The 27,872-nt window shown below is 47.4% G+C and overlaps 2 protein-coding genes across 3 annotated transcripts in view; both read left to right on the forward strand.

The window, feature by feature from the left end:
- LOC111144107 (kinesin family member 15) overlaps positions 1-18,896 on the forward strand; it is a 70,439-nt gene extending 51,543 nt beyond the window's left edge. Inside the window, exons 21-35 of the mRNA XM_022498243.1 lie at positions 381-531; positions 739-824; positions 1,787-1,856; positions 2,254-2,340; positions 2,942-3,046; positions 4,418-4,540; positions 8,532-8,678; positions 9,241-9,342; positions 9,652-9,816; positions 11,610-11,716; positions 14,164-14,236; positions 14,699-14,736; positions 17,411-17,576; positions 17,800-17,931; positions 18,273-18,896. Coding sequence (XP_022353951.1) covers positions 381-531; positions 739-824; positions 1,787-1,856; positions 2,254-2,340; positions 2,942-3,046; positions 4,418-4,540; positions 8,532-8,678; positions 9,241-9,342; positions 9,652-9,816; positions 11,610-11,716; positions 14,164-14,236; positions 14,699-14,736; positions 17,411-17,576; positions 17,800-17,931; positions 18,273-18,335 — 1,615 coding nt within the window. The 3' untranslated portion in view covers positions 18,336-18,896. The remainder of the gene's footprint in view (positions 1-380; positions 532-738; positions 825-1,786; positions 1,857-2,253; positions 2,341-2,941; positions 3,047-4,417; positions 4,541-8,531; positions 8,679-9,240; positions 9,343-9,651; positions 9,817-11,609; positions 11,717-14,163; positions 14,237-14,698; positions 14,737-17,410; positions 17,577-17,799; positions 17,932-18,272) is intronic.
- A 2,402-nt stretch (positions 18,897-21,298) lies between these two features.
- LOC111144076 (transmembrane protein 42) lies at positions 21,299-25,783 on the forward strand. Of its 2 annotated transcripts, XM_022498176.1 has the most exons (4): positions 21,299-21,523; positions 24,075-24,221; positions 25,149-25,295; positions 25,389-25,783. In XM_022498176.1, exons 1-3 carry the CDS (start codon positions 21,332-21,334, stop codon positions 25,287-25,289), a joined length of 480 nt encoding a protein of 159 aa, XP_022353884.1. In that variant the 5' UTR covers positions 21,299-21,331; the 3' UTR covers positions 25,290-25,295; positions 25,389-25,783. The 2 variants fall into 2 exon arrangements, with proteins under 2 accessions (XP_022353884.1, XP_022353883.1); XM_022498175.1 differs by having other exon boundaries at positions 25,149-25,783.
- Positions 25,784-27,872: the final 2,089 nt, after the last annotated feature.

The raw sequence follows: 27,872 nt of genomic DNA on the forward strand, positions 1-27,872 counted from the left end.
GAGCTATCAGCTTAATGGCCAGTCCCCAGCTTACATGAGGGAGGAACCCCCTAAAATGAATGCGTGATCCTAACCTGCCCATCAGTTCTGCCTGTCCACTCGAGACCACGGAAGGAGGAATGAGGAGGTAGACGGCTACAGGCTAACATGCCCACCCTATCTCTTCCATCCCCGTCACACTGCTCTGTGGATCCGGTGTGTCTTCCGTGTTTGTGCACTGTGGACACTGCACACAAGTTCACGAGGAATTTACACCTGTCAGGGCTTCTGTAAGTTGGGAATGGTCTGTAGATGGGAGAACTGGAACTGCTGATAATCTGACTAGCAGAGCTGCGTTTACTGTTTATATTTACCATTGTAAAAATGTTTTCCTGATAAAGATTAGAAAATGAAAAGCTTCTTGAGAGCAAAGCCTGCCTACAGGATTCCTATGACAACTTACAAGAAGTAATGAAGTTTGAAATTGACCAACTTTCAAAAAACCTCCAAAACTGCAAAAAAGAAAATGAAACTCTGAAATCTGATCTGAATGTAAGTTAAGAAGGGTATTGGTTATTGGTGCTTTTGTCCTGGATGTGTGATTGTTGCCCGGAACGCAGGGCAAGGCCTGTTTTGACCTCTTCCTAACTTCCTGTCCTGGCCCCTCGTGCCTGCCAACGTAGAAGGTACTTGATGTGTTTGTTGACTACACGTTGCTAGTAACAATTATTTAAAATCTGATATGACGTTGTCTTTTAGAATTTGGTGGAGCTTTTTGAGGCAGAAAAAGAACGCAATAACAAATTATTATTACAATTTGAAGAAGATAAAGAGAACAGTTCTAAGTGAGTGTTATTTATCTTTTCCGTTAGTTGACTGGAGTATCGTTTATTACAACATTAACTTGAGTTATTATTTTTTTTTATTGCCCACTACCCTGTAAAGTTATCCTTTTAACCATTCTAAAATGAATATCAGATTCTTTTGTATAAGAGGGTATATAGAGAAATTTACTCAGTAAGCTTGAAACGAGTAGCAGTTGGTGGTGATCAGAACTTAGGGCCTTCCTAAATAAATCACAGTAATTTTATAACTGGAATGGGGGGACTGATTTTTATTTCTGTCTCTACTATTCTTTTTCTAGCTCTTCTGTTTCTCCTGATCTCTTAATATGAATGCCATTATCTTTCTTCCCCCTCTCTCTTCAGTTCTTTCCTTGGTGATATCTGTCAGTCTCTTGGCCTCAGCCAACAGGATGATCATTACTCGAGTGAGAAGAAATTGCATTTGTTTATTCAATAGATACTTGTAGAGCTCTTAATATGACTCAGATTCTCCTCTAGGCCTGGGGATACAGGGGTTTATACATCTAGTGGGCATACATCCTAGTTGGGAGACCGCTAACATTTAGTCTTTGCTCATATACTAGGTGATCTCCCAATAAGCCAGGCACTATTCTGGTAAATGCCAGAACATTTCTTTAGAGGTAAGACACTAAGCAATATATCCCCATCCGCATGAGTTTTACATTCTAGCAGAGAGAGAGAGGTAATAAACAAGTGCTTAGGTCCACAAGTCGTAAGTGCTCTGAATAAAAAGAAACTCATAGCACAAAGATGGGATCTCCCTTAACAGTCGTTGTAGAAACGGGTAGACGCCTGACTCCTGCTGGAACACACCACCTCACGCCAAGTGTGTGCCACACAGAATTCCCTTGCAGTTCATCCAATCTCTTCTGTACAAACACACGGGTTCCTATTTCCCTTGGAAGAAGTCATGAGTAAAAGAGATCATTCTTTCCTTCCAGAGAAATCTTAGAAGTCCTTGAGGTTGTGCGTCAGGAGAAACAGAAAGAGATGGCCAAGTGTGAGCAGCAGGTGAGTGACCTGTGCTCTAAGTCCAGCATTGGAGGTCTGTAACTTCTTCTCTTCCTGGTGTCAGAAGAGGTGTGTTAGAAACGTGATTTCAGCTGTCAGCTATCGAAAATTGATAATAAAAAGGACTTGTTGCTTGGTTGTATTATTTTTGAACTCTTGTTTTTCTAATTCCTAAATAGCTATAATCATACGTTGTTGGTGGTCCCCTAGAGGGAACCCACAAAATCAACGCCTTTTAACCCAGCTTCTCCTTTTCGAGTGTTAATCCTAGTGAACACCATATAATGTGAAAAACAGATTCCATCTCCTTTTTTTTTTGCCCTATGTGTGTGTGGTTAACTTTGTGATTTAATTCTTTTTCTAAAAATATAAATAAAATAATTTTTTTCCCCCACAGATGGCAAAAGTACAGAATCTGGAAGAGAGTTTATGTGCTACGGAGAAATTAATCCATTCTCTGGAGAAGTCTAGAGATGCTGACAAGGTTGGCAGAGGCCCAAGCTGCGTCCTTGTGCATTGTCTTTATGAGTGATGCCTTAATGGTCCAGACTCCTGCCTGCGGGGTGACTGGCAGCTAGCTTTTTGTAGACACTTAGGCCTTGTTCATCTTCTGAGATTGCCAGAGAAGGAGGTCTTCTATTTAAGTTAATTAATTCTCCCTGTCACTGCAAGAGCAAACCGTTCTGTCCCTTTTGATGGTCCTGTGTCTGAAATACATTCTTCCCCTTTTAACTAGGATGCTGTTAGTAGGACCCTTTCTTGTTGGTTCTGAGTCCCGTAATGCAAACTGTCAAATCCCTGCTGTTGATTTTCACCAGAATAGTAAACAAAATATGTAGGTCCAAGTGTAAAATTAGGTGTAAATTCATTATATATCTTCCTCTAATTCATTCAGAAAAACCAAAGCAAATGATTCAGTAAAATAGAATAAAGCCATTAAAATACAAACTTAAAATAAGAGAAGGTGACATATTTTGCTAAAATAAATTTGATTTCTCTTATTGTCATTAGGAAAGACAAACTATTTGTTGTTTTAATGTCCTTAATGTTTTTGGATATGAAGATACTGTTTCTGTCCTTGTCAGGAAGTTGTAGCTGACCTCATGATCCAGGTCCAGGAGCTGAGAGCAGTGGTCTGTGAGAAAACCGAAACCATAGACACCCTGAAGCAAGAACTGAAGGACTTAAGTGTAAGTTCTGCCGCCAACGAGATACCACACTTCATAGATTCCTCAAGAGTTTAACAAACGCTTCACCAGAAAACAGAGTTCTGTGGTCAGATTGGTTCAGAGCTACTTAAGTTCCACAGGTTTTTGGCTTTGCACCCCTTAACAGAGCCTTTACTATGGTCCTGTGTGTCTCTGGGAGGCGGTGTGGGCTGAGGCCCTGCCCTGATTGCCCTGACCCAGGAGCGGTGTGTACCAGGTGGGAACCGTTCATGAGGAACAGACTGACCCTGGTCTGTGGGAGTGAAGGGTATGTGGTGTTCCTTAATTGCTTCAAGAAAAAACAATGACACATTTTGTTTAAGTTCAGAGACACTCATATATAGTGACTTTTTTCCACTGTTGGACTTTTTGACCCCCTCAAGTAACTACTTTCCTCAAGTAACTACTTTCCCTCCCGCATATCTAGGGGGAATGTTGGTGCTTCCTCCTCAGGTCAGGTCAAGGTGACGGTTTTTTGTCCACATTCCTCATTCATCTGCTACAAAGGGAGCTTGCTATTCTCCACATTTACTTGCAAAAGGCAGTGTCCTGATAAAAATGTGATAATAAGACAGGGTGCTGGGCTGGCTCAGTCAGTGGAGCGTGGGACTCTTGATCCTGGGGTGGTGAGTTCGAGCTCCACATTGAGTGTAGAGATTACCAAAAAAACAAAACCAAAACCAAAAACCTGGATGTGTTTTCACGTACCTATGGGACTTTTTGATGTCTTTTCACCTTTCGAGTGCTTACTTTTCCATCCCTTCAAGTACTTATTGAATGTCCAACAAGTACTTATTGAATGATTTGTGGTAATCTCATCATCACCTTGGAGCTCTGATTCCTTCTTCTTATTATTATTGTTACTATTTTTTAGGATTTTATCCATTTATTTGACAGAGAGAGAGAGATCACATAGGTGGAGAGGCAGGCAGAGAGAGAGAGAGAGAGAGAGAGGAGGAAGCAGGCTTCCCTCTGAGCAGAGAGCCTGACTCGGGGCTTGATCCCAGGACCCTGGGACCATGACCCGAGCCGAAGGCAGAGGCTTTAACCCACTGAGCCACCCAGGTGCCCTCTTCTTGTTATTTTCATCTAAAAACAAGCACAGTAGGGGCGCCTGGATGGCTCAATCAACTGTCTGCCTTCTGCCTTTGGGGGTGATCTCAGGGTCCTGGGATCGAGCCCCGTGTCTGGCTCCCTGCTCAGCCTGGAGTCAGTCTGTCCCTCTCGCTCACCTCCTCCCACCACTTCTGCTCTTCCTTTCTCGCAAATAAATAAATAAAATCTTGAAAAAATATATATATATAAACATAGTAAAGCAGATAGCTCTTTGTATCATAAGTTTCTTTTTTGCAGTGCAAATATAACTCTGCTTTGGCCGAAAAGGACGAGTGCAAAGTATTGATTAAGAAACAGGAAGTGGAGATTCTGGATCTGAAAGAAGCCCTGAGACTGAGAATCCTCTCTGAGGACATAGAGGTAGATGTTAACACACCCTGACTCTTTTTTGCTTCTTCACTCGTTGATGTCTATATGTGCATGTGTGTGGAGAGGTTATTCGTAAAAAACTAGAGGGCTTTTTACAGGAATAAGTCATAATTAGAGACATTTTCCCTAGGGTTAGGCCATTAACAGGTATTAAAATTATTCTATTCTATTTTATCCAGTTGATTGATTTTCATTCATTTGTGCTGACACCTGGGAAGCTCCTAGAACCGACCCTCTTCCCGAAGGGGAGCAAAGCTGTGTGTCCTTGGTAGGGGTGGCGGCAGCAGGGAGCAGGGAAAGAGCCGGGTAACAGGTTAACCTCAGGCTTGCCTCTTGTGTTTTCGTTAAAGTAGGTTTTATTTTTGTTGTTGTAAGCATAAATTTTTCTTTTTTAGTATTAAGCCGTACTGTCACATGGTTCAAAATTCAAATTATGTAAAGCAGCATATCCTTCGTGTATGCTTCCAGAGATATTTTAGGCAAGTCTCATATACATTTAGTTTTCCTTTTTTTACATGGATGGTAACCCACTGAGTATATTGCTCTGTGGTTGCTTTGGAAATTAAAGTTTTCGGGGCACCTGGGTGGCTCCGTCTTTAAGCGGCTGCCTTCAGCTCAGGTCATGATCCCAGCGTCCTGGGATCGAGCCCCGCCCACATTAGGCTTCTTGCTCCGCGGGCTGTCTTTTCCCCCTCCTTCTTTCCCAACGCCCGGCTTGTGCTCGCTCGCTCTCTCTGTCAAATAAATAAATAAAATCTTTAAAAAACAAAAAAAGAAAAGAAAAATAAAGTTTTCTTGCTAAACTAGGCTATCCGTGAAAAAAGCCTCACCAAATATCTGTTGAGCCCTCCCACCGCATGTTCTTGCCTGGCTTGGCATTTGGGAACAGAGGAATGATTGAAACACTGTTACTTACCTCCAGATATGCCATCTAGCTTAAGAGTTAGATGTATTTAGAGGTAATCAATGACCTGGGAGCACAGGAAGGGAAGGAAGGGAGTGTTGATGCTTGGAGAATTCCAGAGCACTTCCCAGAGGAGATGATTTTTTGCCAGACTCGGCGGGGGAGGGAGCTCAGCGGCCGTGGGGGTTTGTGAAGTTGGAGCATCTCCAGCAAGGGGGGGCGGTGGGGCACGTCCGGCTGGAGGCGGGGAGTCTATCAGCTGTATCTTTTCGGAAACTAGGGTGGCATAGAATTTAGGTCAAGCCAAAGGCGATAAGGCCCGGGCTAGGGCGGTACAGACTTTAGCCCAGACCAAAGCGGTAAGAATCGGGCCCAGAAGCGCGGGTGGGGACAGAGCACCGAGCTAGAACTGAGCAGTGCTTCCTAAGTACTGCTGACAGTTGCTGGTGTCTGTAGGAAGGGTGCTGTGGCGGCAGGGGCTATTAGAGTGGGCACCGAGGGCTCCAGCCACGGTGACCGAAGATGGTTCTTTGTACCCCTGGGATGGACAAATAGAGGCCTGGGGCAAGTTAGTGAACTACATTTTGTACACACTAGTTTTGAGCTTTGAGGACCGGTGGGGGTAGATATCCAAAGCCCATATACGCAATAATTGGTACTTACATCCTCCTGTACCCCAGAAGGGGCTTGCAGCTGCTAATGCACATACAACGCAAGGAGATTGAAACAGCGGGTTGGGGCGCCTGAGTGGCTCAGTCCGTTAAGCTGCTGCCTTCGGCTCAGGTCACGAGCCAGGGTCCTGGGATTGAGCCCCGCATTGGGCTCCCTGAGCAGGGAAACTGCTTCTCCCTTTCCCTCTGTCTCCCTGCTTGTGCTCTTACTCTCTCTGTCAAATAAATAAATCTTTAAAAGAATAAATACAATGAAACAGGTGAAATCCAGGTCAAAGGGAGATAAGACAAGTAATAAGCTGGTGAGGGCACGGGCTGCGGAGTTGGACTGCTTGGGAGTCTGCGTCCTGGCTCTGTGACCCTGTGAAAGTTACATTTCCCTCTGTGCCTCATTCGTCACATCCTGGAGCAGAGATACCAAATACTGCTTCGTGCGTAAGAGGAGAAGATGAGACGGAGTCATACGCGGAGAGCGCTGAGGCCACTGCCAGGCAGCCCGTGAGTGCTCAGTCCTCGGGAGCTGGCAGTGGATTTAGGAGGCTAGTTGAAAAGTTCATACACAGGGTCAACTCTACTTTAATTTTTAAAAAAGAAAGAAAGAAAATTTTAAAAGAAAAGTTGGCACACAAAAGCCACCCTAAGGTCTTGTACAGAGTAGAAAATGGGGACTAAATCTTCTGTTGGCCACTGCCTGTCACCAGAGCGAGAAGGGGAGCCCGGCTGTGTGAGTGGGGGTAGCTGCATGATGCTTGCTCAGTATGACTCACTGAAAAGCCCTTCCTTACTCCCTTTGGCTCCTCATGTCTCTCTTTCTCTTCCTTCCTTAAAGAAAGGCTGACTCTACATATTGAAGTATCTTAGACTCGAGTGGAACTCGCCCCACAGTCAGTTCACATCCCCTTTTTCTGAATCTCCCGGCTTCATTAGCTGAAGTATTTACACCTGAGGACAAAGGGGTCCTTGCCTTAATCCATACAAGAGCTCTTAGGAGTCCGGAGACACACAAAAGTATAGACACACCCCTAGGGGGAAAGGGAGACTGGATGGTGCATGACACGCCCCCCTGGGAGGAATAAACCTTGCTAAAGTAAAAAAAAACTCAAATTACAGAGCTTGCAGGGGCTCCTGGGAGGCTCAGTGGGTTGAGTCTCTGCTTTCGGCTCGGGTCATGATCAAGTCCCACATTGGGCTCTCTGCTCGGTGGGGAGCCTGCTTTCCCCTCTCTACCTGCTTGTGATCTCTCTCTCTCTGTGTCAAATAAATAAATAAAAATCTTAAAGAAAAAAAAATAGAAGCGTGAATACATGGAAAAGTGTTTGTAGTACATCAGGTGTCTGTGTATGTGCACGTGTACCTGATATATCCACATTTTCCCACGTACACTTGTCATATCATTTACATATGTACACACATATACATTACTCTCGTGTGTGACATGTATATAACATATATCCTATATATGTATTCTTTAAACTGTACATGTTGATTCATATGTAGTTATATATGTTAATATACATAAGTACACATAACACACACATTTGGAAAATTAGAGTAAGCAGATCTGCTCTCAACCTGGAAGGGATTGCATGCTGTGTACATAGGGATTATGTACGCAACCCACGGGACTCCTGATTCTTCCTGCTCCTTCCCATCATGCTACTCCCCCGAAACTGCGATGGCCTATGACCATGTCTCACTGTCTGGGGACTGCCCAGGCCCTCCCCCAACTGGCGGAGGGGCAGTCATCTTTTTTTTTTTTTTTTTTTTAAAGATTTTATTTTATTGTTGGGTTTTTTGTTTTGTTTTGTTTTGTTTTGTTTGAGAGAGAGATTGAGAATGAGAAGGAAAGGGAGAGCATGGGAAGGGGTAGGGTCAGAGGGAAAAGCAGACTCCCCACCGAGCAGGGAGCCCAACTTGGGACTCGATCCCAAGACTTCAGGATCATAACCTGAGCTGAAGGCAGTCACTTAACCAAATGAGCCACCCAGGCACCCCTCATCTTTACAGCTCTTACCTTCCAGTGTATAAACGACTAGAGTCAGTTGGTCAGACAGCAGGTAAGGTGGAGACCTGTGGAGTCCTCCTAAGGGAAGAGCGATCAACTTTGAGATCCTGGGGGTGAGGGGAAGGGTTCAATGTCAGGGGAAAGGGGTAGAATGCAATCAAAGCCCAACAGGGATACCTGTATGAATCTCCCGTACTGTTTCTCTTCAGACCCGTTCCCTTCAATATTAACTGCTTCGTTTGTTTGGAATGGATTTGCACATAAGCACCCCCCCCAAAAAAAGTAAAAGTTCTTAAAACTTTCTTAACCTTGTAAAATTGCCCATTGGGGTGATTTGCAAATCCTCAGCGGAGCACCCAGTTAAGAGGGGACTCTTCCTTTGTGGGGATTGTCCCCTGACAGAGGGATATGCTCTGCGAGGACCTGGCCCATGCCACCGAGCAGCTCAACATGCTCACAGAAGCCTCGAAGAAGCACTCGGAGCTGCTGCAGTCCGCGCAAGAGGAGATGAGCAGGAAGGAGGCCCTGATCCAAGAACTTCAGCATGAGGTGAGATCCGGGGCCTCAGCGCCTTGGCCCGGTAAACAGAAAGGGGGGGCCAGTCGGGCACTGAGGAGGGCTGGCTGCGCTGCGGGATCTGAACGATGCGGCTGCTGCTGTGGGTCCTGACTTGCTTGGCTGCCTCTCTGGCCGCCTCCGGCCCCCTGACCTGCGCCAGCGCATTCTGACCTCTGGGGCAAGGCTATGGCTGACTCTTGTCCTCTCTGCTGGCTGTTGTTTTGTATTTTATTTTCCTCAATGACCCTTTGATGACCTGTGAAGCTTCAAGTTTTTTTAAACACTGTAAAGTTTGTGAGAGAGCAGGAGACGAGAGGGTCTGAGCAGCAACCAAGGCCCACGGCCACGAGTGGCAGGTGCAGTGTTTATAGCTGTAAACACTGCTGTGGTCTGGGTTGCTTTTAATACCTTACTGCGTTTCAGATTATTACGGACGTCAAAATAACACGACATCTGTACCCTCCTACCTCGGGCAGCTCATCTGTTCTTAACAGGACCTTGGGCCCCGTGTGATTTTCTAACACATCATCTCACCTCTGTTCAATTCTCCCAGCTGAACCAGAAGGAGGAGGAAGTAGAACAGAAAAAGAATGAATATAACTTCAAGATGAGGCAGCTCGAACACGTGATGGATTCTGCTGCTGAGTATCCGCAGGTGCTTGTCAGAGAAAGGGTGTGTTGTGGGGAGAATGAAGTTTCGTGAGTGATAAACGTTTGGAAATTACGAAGACCATAGCTTTATTTATTTATTTATTTTTTAATAGAAAGATTTTCACCAACACCTTTTCTGCTTTTTACTTGATAAAAAAGTACCGGTGTTTTTATTTGTTTTACTTGGACAGGAATTAGAATAGCAAGCTAAACAGCTGAGTGTTTTCCGTGTGCTTGGTATATACATTTACAATGAAATCTTTATCAAACCTCACTTAATTGAGTATTCGGATGAAATTTAATTTTTTCATAGAGCCCTAAAACACCACCTCACTTTCAAACACATTTGGCAAAACTCCTGGAAACACAAGAACAAGAGATAGAAGATGGAAGAGCCTCTAAGATTTCCCTGCAACACCTTGTAACAAAGCTAAACGAAGATAGAGAGGTCAAAAATGCTGAAATCCTCAGAATAAAGGTAACTGCATGATTTTTCCCCATAAGCCCAATCTTTTAAAAATAAACAGTATCCAAAATAAATAAGTAAAATAATATCTTTTTGTGTTTACTGATACAAAATTCAAAAGTCGCAGAACTGAAGGGTACACAGAAAAGCCTGCCTCCCTCTGCTGCCTTGACCCTGCCTAGCTGACCGTCCCTGGTGGCTGCCACTGTAGCCAGGTTCCCATGTGTCACCACGACTGGAACCATTGTCTCCCTGCCCGTTTGGTTTTTATGATGGTATCCTACCCGGGCCTTACCAGCTACTCTGATCCCAGTGCTGCCTGATTCAGATCCTTGCCAGTTTCATGGCTACAGCATGGTCTCTCAATAGTTTTAAATTTGTATTTTTCTTATTAGGAGTAAGATGGAGCATCTTCGGATGGCCTTTGCCCATCTTTCTACTGTCACCCTTCTCCTTAATGATTCGTAGGCATTCTTTCTGTATTAGATTTGCTTTTGTCTGTGATAGTTAAAAATACTCTCTTCTTGTTTGCCCTTCCTTTAAACTTCCTTCTGGTTTTGGTTTGGTTTGGGTTCTACCCAGGGACATGGGGGTGTGGTGATTACATGTGGGGGGAGTGTGTTTAGAGGAGTGTTGAGGGGCGGGAGGTATGCGGAGGAGCGCCTGGGTGGGTGGTGTGTAGCTTCGGGGCGGTGTGGGTAGAGCGGATACGGTGCTTCATACGAGATCACGGTTAGCCTGTGAGGCCATTGCTCCGTAGTAAGTTTTTGTTCAGGAACAAAATTAAGCTTACTGTAACCAAGTGACAGAACATGCATGAAGACAGCATCTCTCTTGAGTTTTGTTCCTCATGGAGGCGATCATTCCTGGCTTTTTTATTTAGGGCCGTTCCCAGTAAGCCACTATCCCAGGAATGTGGCTGTTGCCCAGATTGGCATGACGTTAGGACTCAGAAGAAATTGGGTCAGGTTAAAAGAAATCAAATAAAAGGGGCACCTGGGTGGCTCTGTTGTTAAGCATCTGCCTTCAGCTCAGGTCATGATTCCAGGGTCCTGGGATCGAGCCCTGCATCGGGTTCCCTGCTCTGCGGGAAGCCTGTTTCACCCTCTCCCACTGTCCCTGCTTGTGTTCCCTCTCTTGCTGTCTCTCTCTTTCTATCAAATAAGTAAATAAAATCTTAAAAAAAAAAAGAAAGAAGGAAGGAAATCAAACAGTGGACAAGTAGAAGCAAAGGAGAAGGGACACTCCCTGCAGACAAGTATTTATTTCTTCTGGATGGTTAATGCTCCTGATTTTCAACTTAGCGTTCACTAAGGATTTTGAGTGATGGGCTGTGGACACATCAGTTGGACCCTCCGTACAACATAGTGATTTGACATTTCCATCCATTACGCTGTGCTCACCACAGGTGTAGCTGCCATCTGTTGCCAGACAACGTTATTACTGTATTATTGACTATATTCCCTATATCAGTTTCTTTAAAATTAGGATTTATTAAGTAGAATCAAGTAGAACATTTACCAAAGTAGACTAGACTTTTGAACATGTTTTCTCATTAAGGGATTTTAATGAATTATGTGATACTGATAAGAGACTATTTAACACACCGTGGGTATGAAAATGAGTCACCGTTCCAGGTCCCCAAGAGCTCGTCCCAGTCTCCTTTTCATCCAGCGACACCCAGTGCAGTGTTCTGTGCATAGGATGAGGTTCGCTTAGGCGTTTGTGACTCATGTGTGGCCTTGGGGAGCAAAATCATGCCGCCTACGTGTTTTCTGAAAGGACGGGATTTGCTGTCTTCCCAGGAGCAGTTGTGTGAAATGGACAGCCTCCGCACAGAAGCCGAGCAGTTGCGAGAGAGGAACTGGCTCCTGCAGAGTCAGCTAGATGATCTCGAAAGGGAAAAGAACAGGTGAGAAAGAGCTGCCGGAACCCTGTGAGCTAAATCTTGGCCTGCCTGGGTGTGGCTAGGGAGAAGCGGCTGGGCTTGGTTTCCCGGCAGGCTCAGCATTCGCCGCTAGTCCAGGGGATGCCCCGTTGGTTGAGTTGGGTCTGATGAGGGCACTGCTTTTTCCAGAATGGGGGATTAAGGCCTTCATGATCTTGCCTACTCTGTTAACCTTTGTGTTGTTATGGAGCTATTAAAATGAATTTCAGACATGTGAAGCATTTGAACCCAACTGTCTACTGCTGTTTGACAGGAAAGGGGCATGGGGTGGGGGAGCTATGACCTCGACAGGACAAGGTTCCAGAGATCCAGCAGGAAAAGGGAGGATTTCCTACCAGATGATTTTGCTTCACGACCCATGGTCCAGGGAGTGCCCCTACGCAGGAAGGAGCTTTCCAGAGGAGTGCTCCCTTGGGCTTGGGTATCTGTGCACGTGGTTTGCCTTTAGCTACGGCAGTTTTCTAGTTGTATTTGCCAATGGCATGACATAGTGTCACGGGCAGTCACACCCGGGCTCTGTCCTGTGTCTAACCCTTGAAAGTCCTGTGACTTTGAACACAGTTTTTAACTTCTAGTGCCTCAGTTTCCTGAGGCATAAAATGAAGAAAGCGATGGCTCTCTCTCACAAGGTGTTTTAAAGACCAGAAATAACGTGGGTAAAGCGCTGGTTACAGTGCTTGGCTGGGGGGTGTCACCCAAGAAGTGGCAGATGTTAAGTATACAGGGCAGACTTACGATCTTGACCTTTTGTGAACTTGCCAGAGGGATTCGAGTTGAGGGTGGTCTGGAAAATTATGCAGCAAGTTGAAGTGAATCAAAGTGGGGGGGTCTCCATGTGGGATGAAGGCCCTGACTGAATTCAACTTCCCAGATTAGGAGTGTCTGCTGTTCCTACCATTGCCAGCGGGTCTCGGGCAGACACGCTCCCCTTCCCCGTCCAGAAGCAGCCCTGAGATGCACTGTCCGCGCCTTAACTAAGACAGCAGATGCTCGAGGATGGTAACGGTGGCTGTGCTGACAGGCTGCTCCTGAACGCGTTTCTCCAGGTGTCCGGGGGCGCTGGACATGCTCAGTTTAGTAGCCACAGCCCCTTCTAGCCCATTCCGATGTGGCCCGTCTGCGGTCTGCGCACCTGTTCACACGCTCCCCTGTGCAGAGAACAACCCTGTACTCGTACACTACCTTTTATCAAGAGCTGGTTCGAACACAGAACATAGAACGTTTCTAGCTCATTTATAAAATCACAACTAAAAATGCTCACAGAGCCACGTGTCCCTTATGAGGAGCCGTAAAGAGCCTCCTTCCTGAAAGATCAGAGTGGGGGCAAGCTGGCTCGGGGGTCAGATCGGGCCTGCAGCCTGTCTGGTCAACAAGGTCTTCCTAGAGCCGAGCCACGTGCTTTCATTTAGCTACTGTGTTGGCGTTACAACAGCCAAGCAGAATAGCTGTGACGGGGACCCCCATGGCTCCCAAAGCCTAGAATATTTTCTGTCTGGTTCTTGACAGAAAAAGTGTACCCGCTTTTGGGCTAGAGCATAGACAACACTTCTCTAATGGTTTCGGGCGTTTTCCTCACTGAGGTCTCATTACCATTTCTATCTAGGCTGCCAGATTCATTAAGTGAAAGAAACTACTGGACCTTCTGTTTTCCTTCAAGAAACGATTTTTTGCTCATCAGTGAGAGATATTTCTAGAGGAGTCTGTGGCATTCAGGCAGGTTCTCCTGGGGGATGTCCCCTGGGTGCAGGGGCTGCCCGCAGAAACTCAGTGTATGATCCTGCCCTGGTCAGGCTCAGAGATGGACTCCCATTAATCAGATTCACGTGACACTGATGCAACGTCCAGAATGTAATTTCCTTTATGTAGAGGAACATTCCTTTTCCATGAAAAGATTTATGTCCGGTGCCCAGGGAATCCCCTTCCTGGTGTCGGCATACATGGGATGCCAGAGTGCCATCAGAAAATTGCCAATGGATGCTGAAATTCCAGCCAAGGGGGTGCTGGGGCTCCATGTGCGAGGCTGGCCTGAGGAACCCTTCCCACACCCAGAGATGCCCCCTCCCAGCTGATCACCAGGCTTCTGGACCGCCTGTCTCAGCTGCCTTCGCTCACATTTGATCTTCATATGGTACCACTCTTGGCTCCATTTCTGCTTTACTTTCCACCAGGCCTCGATTGGATTTCCCAGCTCTGTTCATCTCAGTTTTGTATGGGAGGCGTCCTGAATTCCGGGGAGGTGCCTTATTTCACCCCCACATATCAGTCACACGTGTGACCTGTGCTAACTTGGCTTAATCAACAGAGTTAGCTTTGCATTGCATAACTTGGCATTGCTGCCTACAGCAGATAGGAAAGGGATGCTTGGATATGCCTAACCACACTTCCCCAGACTCCCTTTCTCATCTCTGCAGTGAACAGAATCATCCAGATCATCAACAGCTGAAGAATGAACAAGAAGAAATGATCAAAGAAAGACTTGCTAAAGTACGACTTTTTTTTTTTTAATGTAATAGGTTTCTTGTCTGAGAAATGCTTTTCTACTTAGCATTTGTGGGTTATAGTTCTAGAAACCATTTTACTCTTGAAGTTTCTGTCTCTTCTGTATTCTCACTGTTGAGTTTGATATTTACCATCAATATTGAGACCTCGTTGATGAAATAAGAGTGAATTTGTCTTCGTGTTTCAGCGGATAGCCTCCTGCCGGCATCCCCACACAGAGTTTTCCATGTAGAGTAGAAGCGGGTATAGGGTGCCCGTGGGAGGCCTCAGAGGGCACGGTGTGTGAAGTCTTAAAGAGACAGGCACCCCCTTTAAGGGTTACACCGTTGAGATGTGGAAGAGGATATTGGGTTAAATGATCTCATTACTATGAGGGAGAGTGGACTGCTTACTATCAATTTTTTTCTTAGCAATGTAAGCCATCTTTTTCTTTTTATCTTATTACAGAATAAATTGGTTGAAGAAATGCTGAAAATGAAAGCAGAGTAAGTGCACGGTTTTGTAATTCAAGTTCTTATAGGTCTTTAATTTCTTCTCCTCTAAGGGAAGAAATAACTATATCCACAAGGTAAGTAACTCCTTTCCTTCTTGGTTTCCTCCGATTTAAAACCTTGGGTCTCTTTCCTACATGTGTTCTGTAAAGAGGATTTTAATTTTTTCATCTAGTTTTCATATGAATTTATGGAATCTGATAAACTCGCCTCATTCTTAGATGAGGAAAATATACTCTCTTTCCTATTGAGTTCAAAATATGTAAACTGGTTGGTATTAACAAATAAAATGGTAAGACATTAGGAAGAGAGTACACTCTGAATATTTATCCAGAGAAGAGGGCCTCAAACATTTTCACTTGTTAAACCTCCTAAAAGAATGATTGATTGATTGATCAATTGATTGATATGGCAGAGAGAGAGACAGCGAGAGTGGGAACACAAGCGTGGGGAGAGGGAGAATCAGGCTTCCTGCTGAGCAGGGATCCCGAAGCAGGGCTTGATCCTAGGACCCTAGGATCATGACCTGAGCTGAAGGCAGACGCCCAACAACTCAGCCACCCAAGTACCCCAAACCTCCTAAGAGAATTTTGAAACACCATGTACCCTTCTGCACATTTTTGGAGTCGACTTTATGTCTAAAATTTCTCACTGAAACTTTAAATTGAAGCAAAGGGTAGAAGTTCTCACATACTGAAAATAGTGCCGTGTAGGAATAAAGTTCTTGGTGTCAGTGTGGCCAAATGGTCTTAGTCACAGACTCCAGCTCCTGCTTCTCATGGTCCGGCCTTCTGGTCTCTGCACGAAGGTGTGGGTTCAGATCCCACTTCTGACATGTCTCCAGTTTTGTTCCGGCTATTGCCCTGTAGAGAGCCTCTCCTTGAACTGGCCATAGAAATAAAGCTCCGGTAGTGTTCTCTTCAAAGTATCCAACTGACCTGCTACTTTCTATCCATTTAACGATACAGGAACAAATTCCTAAATCAAAAATTGTACATTGTTCCTTTTTCCTTTCAAATTGAATTTCCGTTTCGTACCTACACAGAATTATATCCTAATTTATTAATTATCCTAATTAATATATTTTTTGGGAAATTTTTTGTTGATTACCCTACCATATAACTAGGCAGCAAATATATATATACAAATGGGAAGTAATTTGTTAAAGTTTCTTGTGTTGTGAAAGTAATTTGTATTTGTATAGCTGGCTCTAGTGCTGTATTTTCTTCTGGATTAAGTTTTCATTTCAATTATTATTAATCATGGTGTCCTTTATTTATTATAACTTTTTTATAAATTATGATATGTAGTAATATTTAAATGGAAATTCATCTCCCAGTGCATTTTAGCTTCAATTACTCATTCTTCTGTTATACTTAATTCTGGAACGAGACAGTATTCAGTATCCCCTCTATTCCTCCTTTGTTTTTATAGCTGTAAGTGCTGAGAAATCGCATTCACATAGTAAGTAAATGACAGCAGCTGGAATTTTGTTGAGTCCTGTCATGCAATTATTCGAACTCCATTCAAGTTAGTATGTCAAAAATTACATAGTTATGTCATCAAAAATTCTTTTTTTTTTTTTTTAAAGATTTTATTTATTTATTTGACACACAGAGAGAGAGAGTTACAAGCAAGGGGAACAGCAGACAGAGGGAGAAGCAGGCCTCCCACTGAGCAGGGAGCCCCATGTGGGGCTCGATCCCAGGACCCTGGATCATGACCTGAGCCAGAGGCAGACTCTCAACTCACTGAGCCACCCAGGCGCCCCAGTCACAAATTCTTTTTAATGATCAGCTGACTTACACCCATTTTGTGTAAAGATTTGTTATCCAGTTATTGGCTTTATAGCATCAGAGAGTATTGTGGAACAGAGCATGTTCCATGCTTTGCTCTACGTATGAGCAGTTCAGGGACTGGCTCCCAGATGGTCAATCATTGTAGAGCTAGGGTAGAAACGCGGCTCACTTACAGGATCTCTGAGAATCCTGCTGTGCGGTTTGTAGAATTGCAGCTCTTTCAGAAATAATAGCTATTTTAGACATTCTTGCAAAAAGAATAAAAGCTCAGTTGGCATGTAATTTATTTCATAATCTAGGAACCAAGAGTCTCCAGCGACACACTGTCCCTAGAAGATACAGGACCTCATGCTGTGGGCAACGGAAGCACACACTAGAAAGTGGCACACCCAGTTTTATCGGTCCCAACCTACAGCAGTGATTCTCACAATAATGTTATCTGTTTGTGGGTGCCTGGGTGGCTCAGGGGGTTAAGCCTCTGCCTTCGGCTCAGGGTCCTGGGATCGAGTCCCGCATCGGGCTCTCTGCTTGGCAGGGAGCCTGCTTCCTCCTCTCTCTCTCTGCCTGCCTCTCTGCCTACTTGTGATCTCTCTCTGTCAAATAAAATAATAAATAAAATCTTTTTTAAAAAAAAGAAAGAAAGAAAGAAAATGGTTTGAGGAGTTTTCCAAAATGAAAGTCTTGGGTAAGATAACCAAAAAAAGCCTATCTGCATCCCTTGCTATCTCCTGGTGCCGTCACTAGGGGAGGGCTGAATATTTGTGACGCTTTCAAATCAAAATTCTGGGCTTGAGTGAAACCGGTCTCATTTGAATACTGTTGCAATTATTTGCCTTTGGAATCCCACAAACTGCTGTTTGTTGTTACAGCCTAGAAGAAGTCCAGAGTGCTCTCCTGAACAAAGAGATGGACTGCCTTAGAATGGCCGAGGAAGTCGAGCGAACCCGGACTTTGGAATCTAAAGCATTCCAAGAGAAGGAGCAACTGAGGTCAAAGCTGGAAGAGCTGTATGAGGAAAAGGAGAGAATATTCCAGGTGCATTTGTGTGTTGCTCGTTTTCATGTGCTCAGGGCATGTCTGGGAGGGGTTGTCAGTGGGTTCAGAGTCGCTCGGGCGCGCGCAGGGATGACCGGCTGGGAGAGCCGGGAACCCGGGCTCTCTGGCGCCTGTGCTCTGGGGACGCACGAGAAACAATGTGATTGTAAAAGCAGAATTAAGAGCAGCTCATTTTCCCCTCCCTGGATTGATTTGCCTGCAGGAGATGGAAATGTTAAGGAAGCAGGTGGAGTGTCTTGCTGAGGAAAATGGGAAGTTGGTCGGTCACCAAAACCTGCATCAGAAGATTCAGTACGTGGTGCGGCTGAAGAAGGAGAACGTCAGGCTCGCTGAGGTAAGCTCTGACAAGTACCTTAAATAAACTCAGCCTGCTCTTAGAATGATTGTTTCACTAAAGTTCAATGTAATCATCAAATCGCTTAAATGCTTCCTTCGGGGAATTTACTGAATTAAAAAAAAAAAAAAATCAGTCCTTATTATTCCAAGCCTAATTCAGGCCGTTGTCAGACTCCTACATAATCAGGTTCTTGTGTAATGTTATATGGAGTTTACAAATTGAAAGTTGTAGTCTTAATTTTTAATATAAGCTTAATGAATGCAAAGAATAACTTCCTGTAAGCGTTCGAGTCTTAATTTTTTTTTCTTTTTTCCTTTTTTTTTTTTTTTAATTCTTAGGAGACAGAAAAGTTGCGTGCTGAAAATGTGTTTTTAAAAGAAAAGAAAAGGAATGAATCTTAAGGATCTTGGGCAACTACCTACCTTGGCATCACCTTTCTGGAGATTTTCCTCTTGCAAAAGTAAGCCCTACCCCAGTGCATTTAACAGCTGAACCAAGGAGTGTAATTACTAACTGTGTATGTGGCATTGGGGGCTGACCTTCAAGTTTCCGACGCATGTTCTGCATCCGTCCTCACCATGTGGCAGTCAGCAGTCTGCTGTTTCAAAGTTACCATCCCATTTCAAAGCTTTCAATCAACTGTAAATACTGGGGAATAATACCTTTTGCCATTTTAAAATAAAAAGCCGTAGTTAAGATTTACAGTGGTTGTTGGCCAGGTTATTTTTTCCTTAGATACTACTCACCAGAATCTTCGAGTCTTGTAGTGGAAGCTCTAATGGTATGTGGTGGCTTCAAAACTTGCCATGATATTAATCCTGTTGTGTAGCATATAGGAAAGGCAAATTTGTTAATATAGATTATTTTTGTATTCTTAACTTTTTAAGTATTCTCCTGAGCATTTTTTTATGACTGTAAATATGGCCATTTTTCAAAATGTAATAAAATCTCTTAAAAATTAACCATTTAATGAAGTGCTTTATTCTCACTTGGGAGCGCCAGATTAAAGACATGTCCATTCACCATGGACTTAATGAGTATCTCTTACGTGCCCTGGTCATCCGCAAACACAGCAAACAAACCCTCCTGCCCTCAAGGAACTTCCGTGTATCACCGCTTCATTCCTTTTCATTGCGAATCATACCCTGTTGTGAGGAGATGCCGCGTTTGCTTTACTGACATTTGAGCTTTTTGGCAATTTGGAGCTCTTATGAATAACGCTGCTGTAAATATTTGTGTACCCGTCTTGCTGGGGATCTGCGTTTCCTGTGGCTTGAGCAGACAGATCTCCAGGAGTGGAATTGCTGGTTAAGCTTGTCTAATTTTTAAGACCCTGGCTCCGCTCTGCGGAGGCCCTGTTTGCTTGCACCGCGCACTCCCACCAGCAGGGGGCTCAGTTTCTTCGCATCCTCCTCAGCTCCTGTTCTGCCAGATGTTTTACGGGGGCCATCCCGGTGCTTGCTCTTGGCCCATCGCTGACATTCTCCTAAGGCCTAATGATACTGAGCATTCTTTACATAAAATAGACCTCTACACTCAGCAGTAAAAAGAGGCAAAATGGATGAAGCTCAACAAAGAGAAAAAAGTGAAAGGTGCCAGACCCCAAAGACCGCATACTGAGTGATTCCATTTATATGAAATGTCCAGGAAGGGCAGATTATAGAGAGAGGAGCTTGTGGCTGGGGATGGGAGCGACTGACGGGATGGGCGCAATGGGAACGTTTTCGATGTGGTGGAAATGTGCTGGCTTGTGATGATTGCACACATGTAGCTCTCTAAATTTACTAAAAATTAAACTTCAAAATGGCTTCATTTTATGGGTTGTCATTTATACCTCCCTAAAGCTGAGGAAAAACGATTTTAAAAATTAACGCACAGTTGAATTCCCAGAGAGTATCAGTCAATCCCTAAGAGCCAGAAACAAACAAACAAAAAAGAATCTAAAAATCGGTGTAGGGGGCACCTGGTGGGCTTGACGGTGTAGCATGGGACTCTTGGGCTCAGGGTTGTGAGTTCAAGCTCCATGTTGGGGGTAGAGATTACTTAAAAATAAAATTTTTAATAAAAAGTAAAATTCAGCATAAGGTGGAAAACAGAAACTGAGATCACTCTGGAGGTGGGAGAAGGTTGGAATACTGAAGCTGGTACTGAAGAGGCTTGGGTCTTAGCCACCTATGGGGGTGTCTAGGGGCTGCTGGAGCAAATGACCAGAAACTGGGAGGCTAAAAACAAACATTCTCTCACCGCTTCTGGAGGCTAGAAGTCCAGAACCAAGGTGTTGTTGGCAAGGCCATTCTCTCTGAAGGCTCCAGGGATTGTCTGTCTGTTCATTGCCTTTCTCTTAGCTTGGGGTACTGATATAAGTCCTTGAAACGTATCTTTTCGGGGGGACAATTCATCCTATAAACTGCAGTTATCAGGGCTATCCAGGCTTTAACTTGAGCCGCAAAACCACCCCGTGAGAGAGTGGCAAAGAAGGACTTCTCACGAAAACTTCCTGAATGGGAAAAAAAAAAAAAAAAATGCTCAACAGTTCACTGTGAAATCATGCTAAACAAAAAACCCCCACACAGATTACGTAAACTTTTTAACGTGTGCTGTATATAAAACTGTGCCTAGACAGAAAATACTCTAATAATGATCTCCCTGGAGAGAGGAAGTAGTCCTTGATACGCTCCAACATTTCTCTTCGAAAGACATGTACTACTTTTTACACACAAACATTTTAAACATTTAAGTGCACAGGAAATGGGAAGTCAGGTCAGTCCCGGTTATCTGAGCGGAGTCGTTATGGGCGATTTAGTCTCTTTTTTAAATCCTACGAGCAGCGCGCATCCATCTGGGCCTTCTGATTTGTCAGAGGCCCCCCCCGGAGCCCGCCTCCACGCCGAGTGCGGAGGGCTCCAGCGCCCTCTGCCGAGGCGTCTTTCCACTTTGCGTCTCCCGAACCGGAAGGTGCCGGTGAATCCCCTGGGGCTCTTGTTGAAATGCACATTCTGATCAACGGGTCTTGGGCGGGCCCGGGACTCCGCATTTTTAACCAATTCCTGGGGAAAGCGGATGCTGGGCCACAGCCAGTGGCAAAGACAAACTGCCGGGTCACGGAGTGTTGTTCTACAGCAGCAACCACAGCGGCTTCCGACCGCAGCCACGGACAGCTCCTGGGTAAAGCTACGGAGGCCGGCGCCCCATGGAGGCCCCCCCGGGCTCGGCTCGGCCCGGCCCCCGCCCCACCCGCCCCACCCGCCCCACCCGCCCCACCCCTCCGAGGCCCTCGCCGCGCCGGAATTTGCCTCCCTGCTCACGTGGGCGCCGCGTCACGTGAGGCCGCCGCCCAATCGCGGCGCGCGCTCGGTCCCGCTCTTGGCGGGCGCGGGGAGAGGTGGCGGTGGGCACCATGGCCGAGGGGCCGCAGTCCCCCGGCGGCGCCGTGTGCCCGACCGCCTACCCCGACGCCCCCGCAGAATTCCCCCCTCACCTCCAGGCCGGCGCGATGCGGCGCCGCTTCTGGGGAGTGTTCAACTGCCTGTGCGCCGGCGCGTTCGGGGCCCTGGCCGCCGCCTCCGCCAAGCTGGCCTTCGGCAGCGAGGTCGAGCCCGGGGAGCCGCTGCGGCCGGCGGGCGGGTGGGCGCGGGCGGTGGAGGGGCGCTGCGGGGCCTGCGAGGCTCCGGGGAGGGGGTTGGATTGGGGTTGGGGGCGCAGGGCGAAGCCTCACGCCCGCAGGTCTGTTCGCCCGGTCCGCAGCCAGGCGCTGCAGTGAGCTGGGGGGCGGGAGAGCATCCGTGCATTCCAAACCCGTCAAATCCTCGTCCAGTGTAGGCGGTAAGAGACCTGAGCCTCTTCCCTACCAGGGACCTGCAGTCTGTCCTCCGATTGGACTAGTTCGCGTTCCTACATCCACTCTCTGCCTCTCATTTTAAGCCCCTTGTGCCTGAACATTTCTCTCCACGTGACTCTTAGGTGAGAAGCCCGTTGCCCATCTCTTTGCTCCGTAATTAACAAGTGTTTTGACCGGTATTCCCCGCTGCCAGGAAAACTGGGAGTTTGGGATACATAGGCATAAGAGAGGACAGAGGAGCATTCTGGACACCACCTCCCTCAACCCACCATCTTCCTGAGAACCCCTTAACTGCCTCCGCATGTCTGCGGTAGTGGACCTCTGCCCCTCCGTCCTGAGTGGTAGGCCAGTGTCTGCTGCTGGAGGGCTTTCTCTGCCCCAGCGCCCCAGGCGTAGGTCCTGACCTGGACAGTGGACAGACGGGTCCGTGCGGGTCAGCCTGTTTAGGGCGGAACCACCATGCTTGAGGTTAGTGTCCTGTTGGGTATAATTCCTGAAGCGCAAAGGGGATGAGTACCTGAACCATGAGGTTTCCTAGTCTGTTTAGTTGTGCGCCACGTCTTCATAACTACCTCAGCAGGTTGCCCTGGTGTATACAAGGCTTTTGTGAAAATTCTGCAGAGACACGCTTTCCTTTTTTTTTTTTTTTTAAAGATTTTATTTATTTACCTGACACACAGAGAGAGATCACAAGTAGGCAGAGCAGCAGACAGAAGGAGAGGGGGAAGCAGGCTCCCTGCTGAGCAGAAAGACTGATGCCTTGCAGGGCCTGATTCCAGGACGCTGGGATCACTACCAGAGCTGAAGGCAGACACTGAACGGACTGAGCCACTCAGGCGCCCCAAGACATCCTTTCCTTAAGACACTAATATAGTCAACAGCTAGAAAACTGTTACAAGAAATAAGAGTATGGGTGCCTGGGTGGCTCAGTGGGTTAGGCCGCTGCCTTCGGCTCAGGTCATGATCTCAGGGTCCTGGTACCGAGTCCCGCATCCGGCTCTCTGCTCAGCAGGGAGCCTGCTTCCCTCTCTCTCTGCCTGCCTCTCTGTCTACTTGTGATCTCTCTCTGTCAAATAAATAAATAAAATCTTAAAAAAAAAAAAAAAGAGTATGAGGGTCACCTGGGTGGCTCAGTCAGTAGAGCATGCACTGCTTGGTCTTGGGGTTGTGAGTTCAAGTCCCACGTTGGGTGTAGAGATTACTCAAAAATAAAATCCTTTTTAAAAAGAAAGAATAGTATGATATTTAGATGGGCACCCCAGAGGAGGCAGCTCTGTCTGCAAACAGGGTTTTTTTTTTTAATATTTTATCCATTCATTTGACAGAGATCACAAGTAGGCAGAGAGGCAGGCAAAGGAAGAGGGAGAAGCAGGCTCCCCGCTGAGCAGCGAGCCCGATGTGGGGCTCAGTTCCAGGACCCCGAGAGCACAACCCAAGCTGAAGGCAGAGGCTTAACCCACTGAGCCACGCAGGCGCCCCTGAAGCAGGTTTCTAACCGAAAACCAAGCAAGGGGTCTGCATGTTCTCTGTGCAGGAGGCTTAAGATCCTTTCCTTTCCAGGCTTTCACCTTTAAAAAAGAAAAAGGCTGCAAGGACCCCAAGTGATGTCGGGGATCGCTAGTTGAGTAGCGGGGGTTTTCCCTGAGCAGGGCTGTGTCCTGGTTAAGAGCATGGAGCCACTGCCTTGTTTTCAATCCTGGAGGCTTCCACGGGCTAGAGGCACTTGAGGCGAGTTACTAATGCCTTAGGTTCCTTATCTGTAAAGCGAAGTTAAGGTGTAAATGAGAATGCACTTAAGACACTGGCCACAGGGCCTGGCCCAGAGTGAAAGCTCCCGAATGCCCAGAAGGACTGGCCTGAGTGTCCTGTAGCCTGCACGGAGTGGGGGTGGGGGGCATGGTGAATTCATGCTTTATCTGATCCCGGGAAGTGAGGACTCTGCCCCCTGATTTGCTCTCACTATATACTGACTAATAACTGCTTGCCCTCTGCTCCGGTCCTCAACACCAGCAAGGGACTGGTGTTCAAAGTACTGGTTACTGATTAGCATTTTGCTCTGCCCCAGGGCACCTGGCTGGCAAGACGGCCAGGTAAGTCTCAGTTTATTTCAGCTATAAAATGGGTGCGCTGAGCCCAGCGTTAGGTGGAGTGCTGTGCAGGAAAGCTCGGATGACCGCCTACCCTGGCCATGGCAGGATCTCAGCAGGGCCCAGCTGTGCATAATCAGGCCCCTGGGAGTGCTGTGAGGGGGCCGCAGGTCCGCTGTGGCTGGGCGTGGCCGCAGTGACACTTTGTCCCGCAGGTGAACATGGCCTTCTGCATCTTAGGCGTCATCATGATGGCGACCACCAATTCTCTGATGTGGACGTTCTTTAGCCGGGGCCTCAGTTTCTCCATGTCTTCGGCCATTGCGTCTGTCACGGTGACGTTTTCGAACATCCTCAGCTCGGTGAGTAGCCCTGGGAGTGCAGTCCCCTGTCCCAAAGCTGGGTTCCGGGGAAATTGGGGAACTCCCGCCCTCCTAGACAGGAGCCAACTTGAGTTTGGGCTGCGGCTTGACCCCTGATGGCTGCTCCTCTCATCTCAAACTCTGGCCGAATTCTCAAGCTAGCTGGGTATGAAGTCCAACTTTTTAAAAGATTTTGTTTATTTATTTGATAGACAGGGATCACAAGTAGGCAGGGAAGCAGGCAGAGAAAGAGGAGGAAGCAGGGTCCCCGCTGAGCAGAGAGCCCGACTTGGGGCTCGATCCCAGGACCCTGGGATCATGACCTGAGCCGAAGGCAGAGACTTTAACCCACTGAGCCACCCAGGCGCCCCGAAGTCCAACTTTTAAAAAGGCCTCCCTGCGTGCTGCCCTTCCAGGCTGCAGCCCTCATTCTCAAGTCTCGGCCGCCTCCGGGCAAACTGATGTCTAGGGCTCTGTGAACTTGAGCTTGAGATGGGGAGGGCGGACGCTCTTTCCTCTGATAGCCTGATGTCAGCCAGGTGGGTCTGAGCCCAGTCGGTCCTGCCGTTGAGGGAAGGAGAACTTGGCCTGCCAGATCAGCAAACACCAGGCGCCAGCTGTGTGCTGGGCCTTAGCGGCTGGCCTCTTGCTGATCTTTCTTGTGCACTTGGCTCGGAGCTGGGGCTGGGAGGAGGGCACCCTCCCCCGCCCCCGCAGGTGGGCCAACCATGAATAGTGACTTATGGAAGGCGACAGCTGGGCTTCAAGCCCCCGACTTCCAGCTCCAGACCTTTCCTCCTGCCCCAGGAGGGCAGTCTGCCCCAGGAGGGCAGTCGGCCCCAGGGAGAGTAAGGCGGTGCCTACTCACCACAGTCAAGTCCTGCGGGCACATGTGGCTGTGACCTCACCACGGTCTCTGTCCCACAGGCCTTTCTGGGCTTTGTGTTGTACGGAGAGTGCCAGGAGGTCTTGTGGTGGGGAGGCGTGTTCCTCATCCTCTGCGGACTCAGCCTGATCCACAGGAAGCTGCCCCCCAGCGGGAAGGCCACCGAACGCAAGCAGCAGTAGCAGCAGGTGCGGGGGGGACCCGCTGGAGACACAGCACAGCGGCCCGGGTGCGGGATGGCGTGTGGGGACCACCTCCCGGGCCTTCTGACCATCGGCCAGGTGGAGATGTTCCTGAGGGAAATGGGCCCCTGAACCAGCAGCCTCGAGGGTGGCCAGCCGCAGCTCCTGGAAGGGGAAGGACAGGCATCCGCGTGTTCGGCCTGAAGCCTTCTCGATACACGTGGGTGGTACTTTCGATGCTCACAACCCTGCCCCCACCCCAGCACCCCGTGGCAGACGCTGGAGACCCCAGGGTCTGTCTGCGGGGTGTTGGGCCTCAAGACCGCGCTGTAATTGCAATCCTGCGGCCGGACAGAGGGCCGGCACGTGACACTGGGGTGCGTTCCGGGGGAGCTTTCCGACACCTCCACGCGGCTGGACCGGGGTACCTGAGTCGTGCTTCTGCAGTTCAGCGAGGGAAGGGAAACTGGATTAATAAATCTTTTGGTTTGTAAGTGAAAAGTAGCCGGTGTGGAATCTTAATGCTTTCCTATGCCCCCTCCCCTTTTCTTTCTTTTCCTGATTTTTTGGAATAAGAGGAAGCAACCTGGGTGAGCCTCAGCCCTTGGAGTTGGGAGCTGCCCTCTCCCCCTGGGGCCTGGGGCTCAGCTGCCTGCCCAGCTCGAGCTCGAGCACATGGTCCCTTCCTGATGCCACCCAGGCTGGATGGCGCTCTTCAGTTTCAGCAGCATCTGCCCGTTTTCTTGGTGTGCCAAGGGGAAGGCCTGACCCCACTTTGGGGACCTAGTTTTGTTTTACTTGGTGGGAAAGGAAGCTGGCTCAGAGGCTGCTCTTGCCTCCTCATTCTCCCCATAGCCCTCTCTGCCCTTTGATTGTTTTTCTCGGATCCCTGTGACTTTATCGTATCTTACGCAGTTTGAGTGTAATTCCTAGTCCCAAACGGTCTGTATGCTGCTTGTTCCCTCGTGTGGAGCTTCAAGTTCTTGGTGTGGGGTGGGGAGGCTTCCCCTGGATGTCCCAGAGCCCTCGCAGCTCTCTCCAAGGCTGCCTGCCTCCATGTCTTTTTCAGACACTCCCTGCAGGAGGGAGGGACTTGGTGGCCAGGAGGCAGTAGGGGGAGGGGGAGGGACAAGGGACATGTCCAGGCTGCCCCTCATTCCCGCCCATGTAGGCCCTCCTCGGCCCTCTAGGACTCACCAGACAGCTGACAGATGAGCTTCCAAAAACCGTCCTGTGGGTCCTAGTGAGTGGGATCCGGCCTTAGCGCACCTCTCCAGCCTTTACACCCCCACTCACCACGCTTGAGTTACCCCCCACACTTGCATCTCAACAGTTCTCGAGTCTAGCATGTCCAGTCCCGCCTCCGTGCTTGTTTGTTTGTTGTTGTTGTTGTTTTGCAGGAATAGGAAAGCCCATCCTAAGAGTCATAGACGTCCTTAAGGGGCCACTGAGTAGCCAAAACAATCTTGAGAAAGAAAAACAATGTCGGAGGACTTACCCACCCTGATCCCAAACCTTACTGCAAAGCTACATAATGACAATGGTATAGTACCAACATCTAGACATGAACCAGTGGTGCGGAGTCGAGAACCCAAGCCCGTTGAGAAGGGCATCGAGACCATTCAGTGGGAAGGGGCAGTCTTTTAGCAGCTGGTGCTGGAGAAACTGGATATCTGTATGCAGAAGAATGAAGTTGGACCCTTTCATCATATAGAAAATGGAACTCAAAATGAATGGAAGACCTAAAATTAAGATTTATTTACTTATTTGTCAGAGAGAGAGAGAGAGAAAGAGAGAGAGAGCGGGCAAGCAGAGTGGCAGGCAGAGGCAGAGGGAGAAGCAGGCTCCCCGCTGAGCAGGGAGCCCAATTCAGGACTTGATCCCAGGACCCTGGGATCATGACCTGAGCCAAAGGCAGTGGCTTCACTGACTGAGCCACCCAGGCATCCCTTGAAGACCTAAAATTATAAGAACTAAAATACGAGCTCTTAGAAGAAAACCAAGGAAAAGCTTCATGACATTGGGTTTGGCAATGATTTTTTGACACCTAAGGCACAGGCAGCACAAAAGAGAAATAAATTGGGCCTCGTCAAAATTAAGAATTTTTGTGCATCACAGGACACTATCAATAGAGTAAATACAGGGGCGCCTGGGTGGCTCAGTGGGTTAAGCATCTGCATCTCAGGTCATGATCTCAGGGTCCTGGGATCAAGCCCCGCATTGGGCTCTCTGCTCAGCAGGGAACCTGCTTCCCTTTCTCTCTCTGCCTGCCTTTCTGCCTACTTGTGATCTCTGTCTGTCAAATAAATAAATAAAACCTTTGGGAAAAAAAATCCCCTCTTGAAAAAAAAAAAAAGAGTGAACACATAACCTACAGAATGGGAGATATTTTGCAAATCATAGATCTAAAAAGGGATTAATATCCAGAATATATAAGGAACTTTTACAATTCGTCAACCAAAAAAAAATTCAACTTCAAAGCAGGCAAAGGACATGAACACACATTTCTCCAAAGAAGATACATAGATAGCCAAGAAGCCCATGGAAGCCCTTCCATGGGCTTCTTGGCTATCTATGTATGAC

Source organism: Enhydra lutris, unplaced genomic scaffold (assembly GCF_002288905.1).
Source record: "Enhydra lutris kenyoni isolate GAN:26980312 unplaced genomic scaffold, ASM228890v2 scaffoldscaffold10, whole genome shotgun sequence".
NCBI lineage: Eukaryota > Metazoa > Chordata > Mammalia > Carnivora > Mustelidae > Enhydra > Enhydra lutris.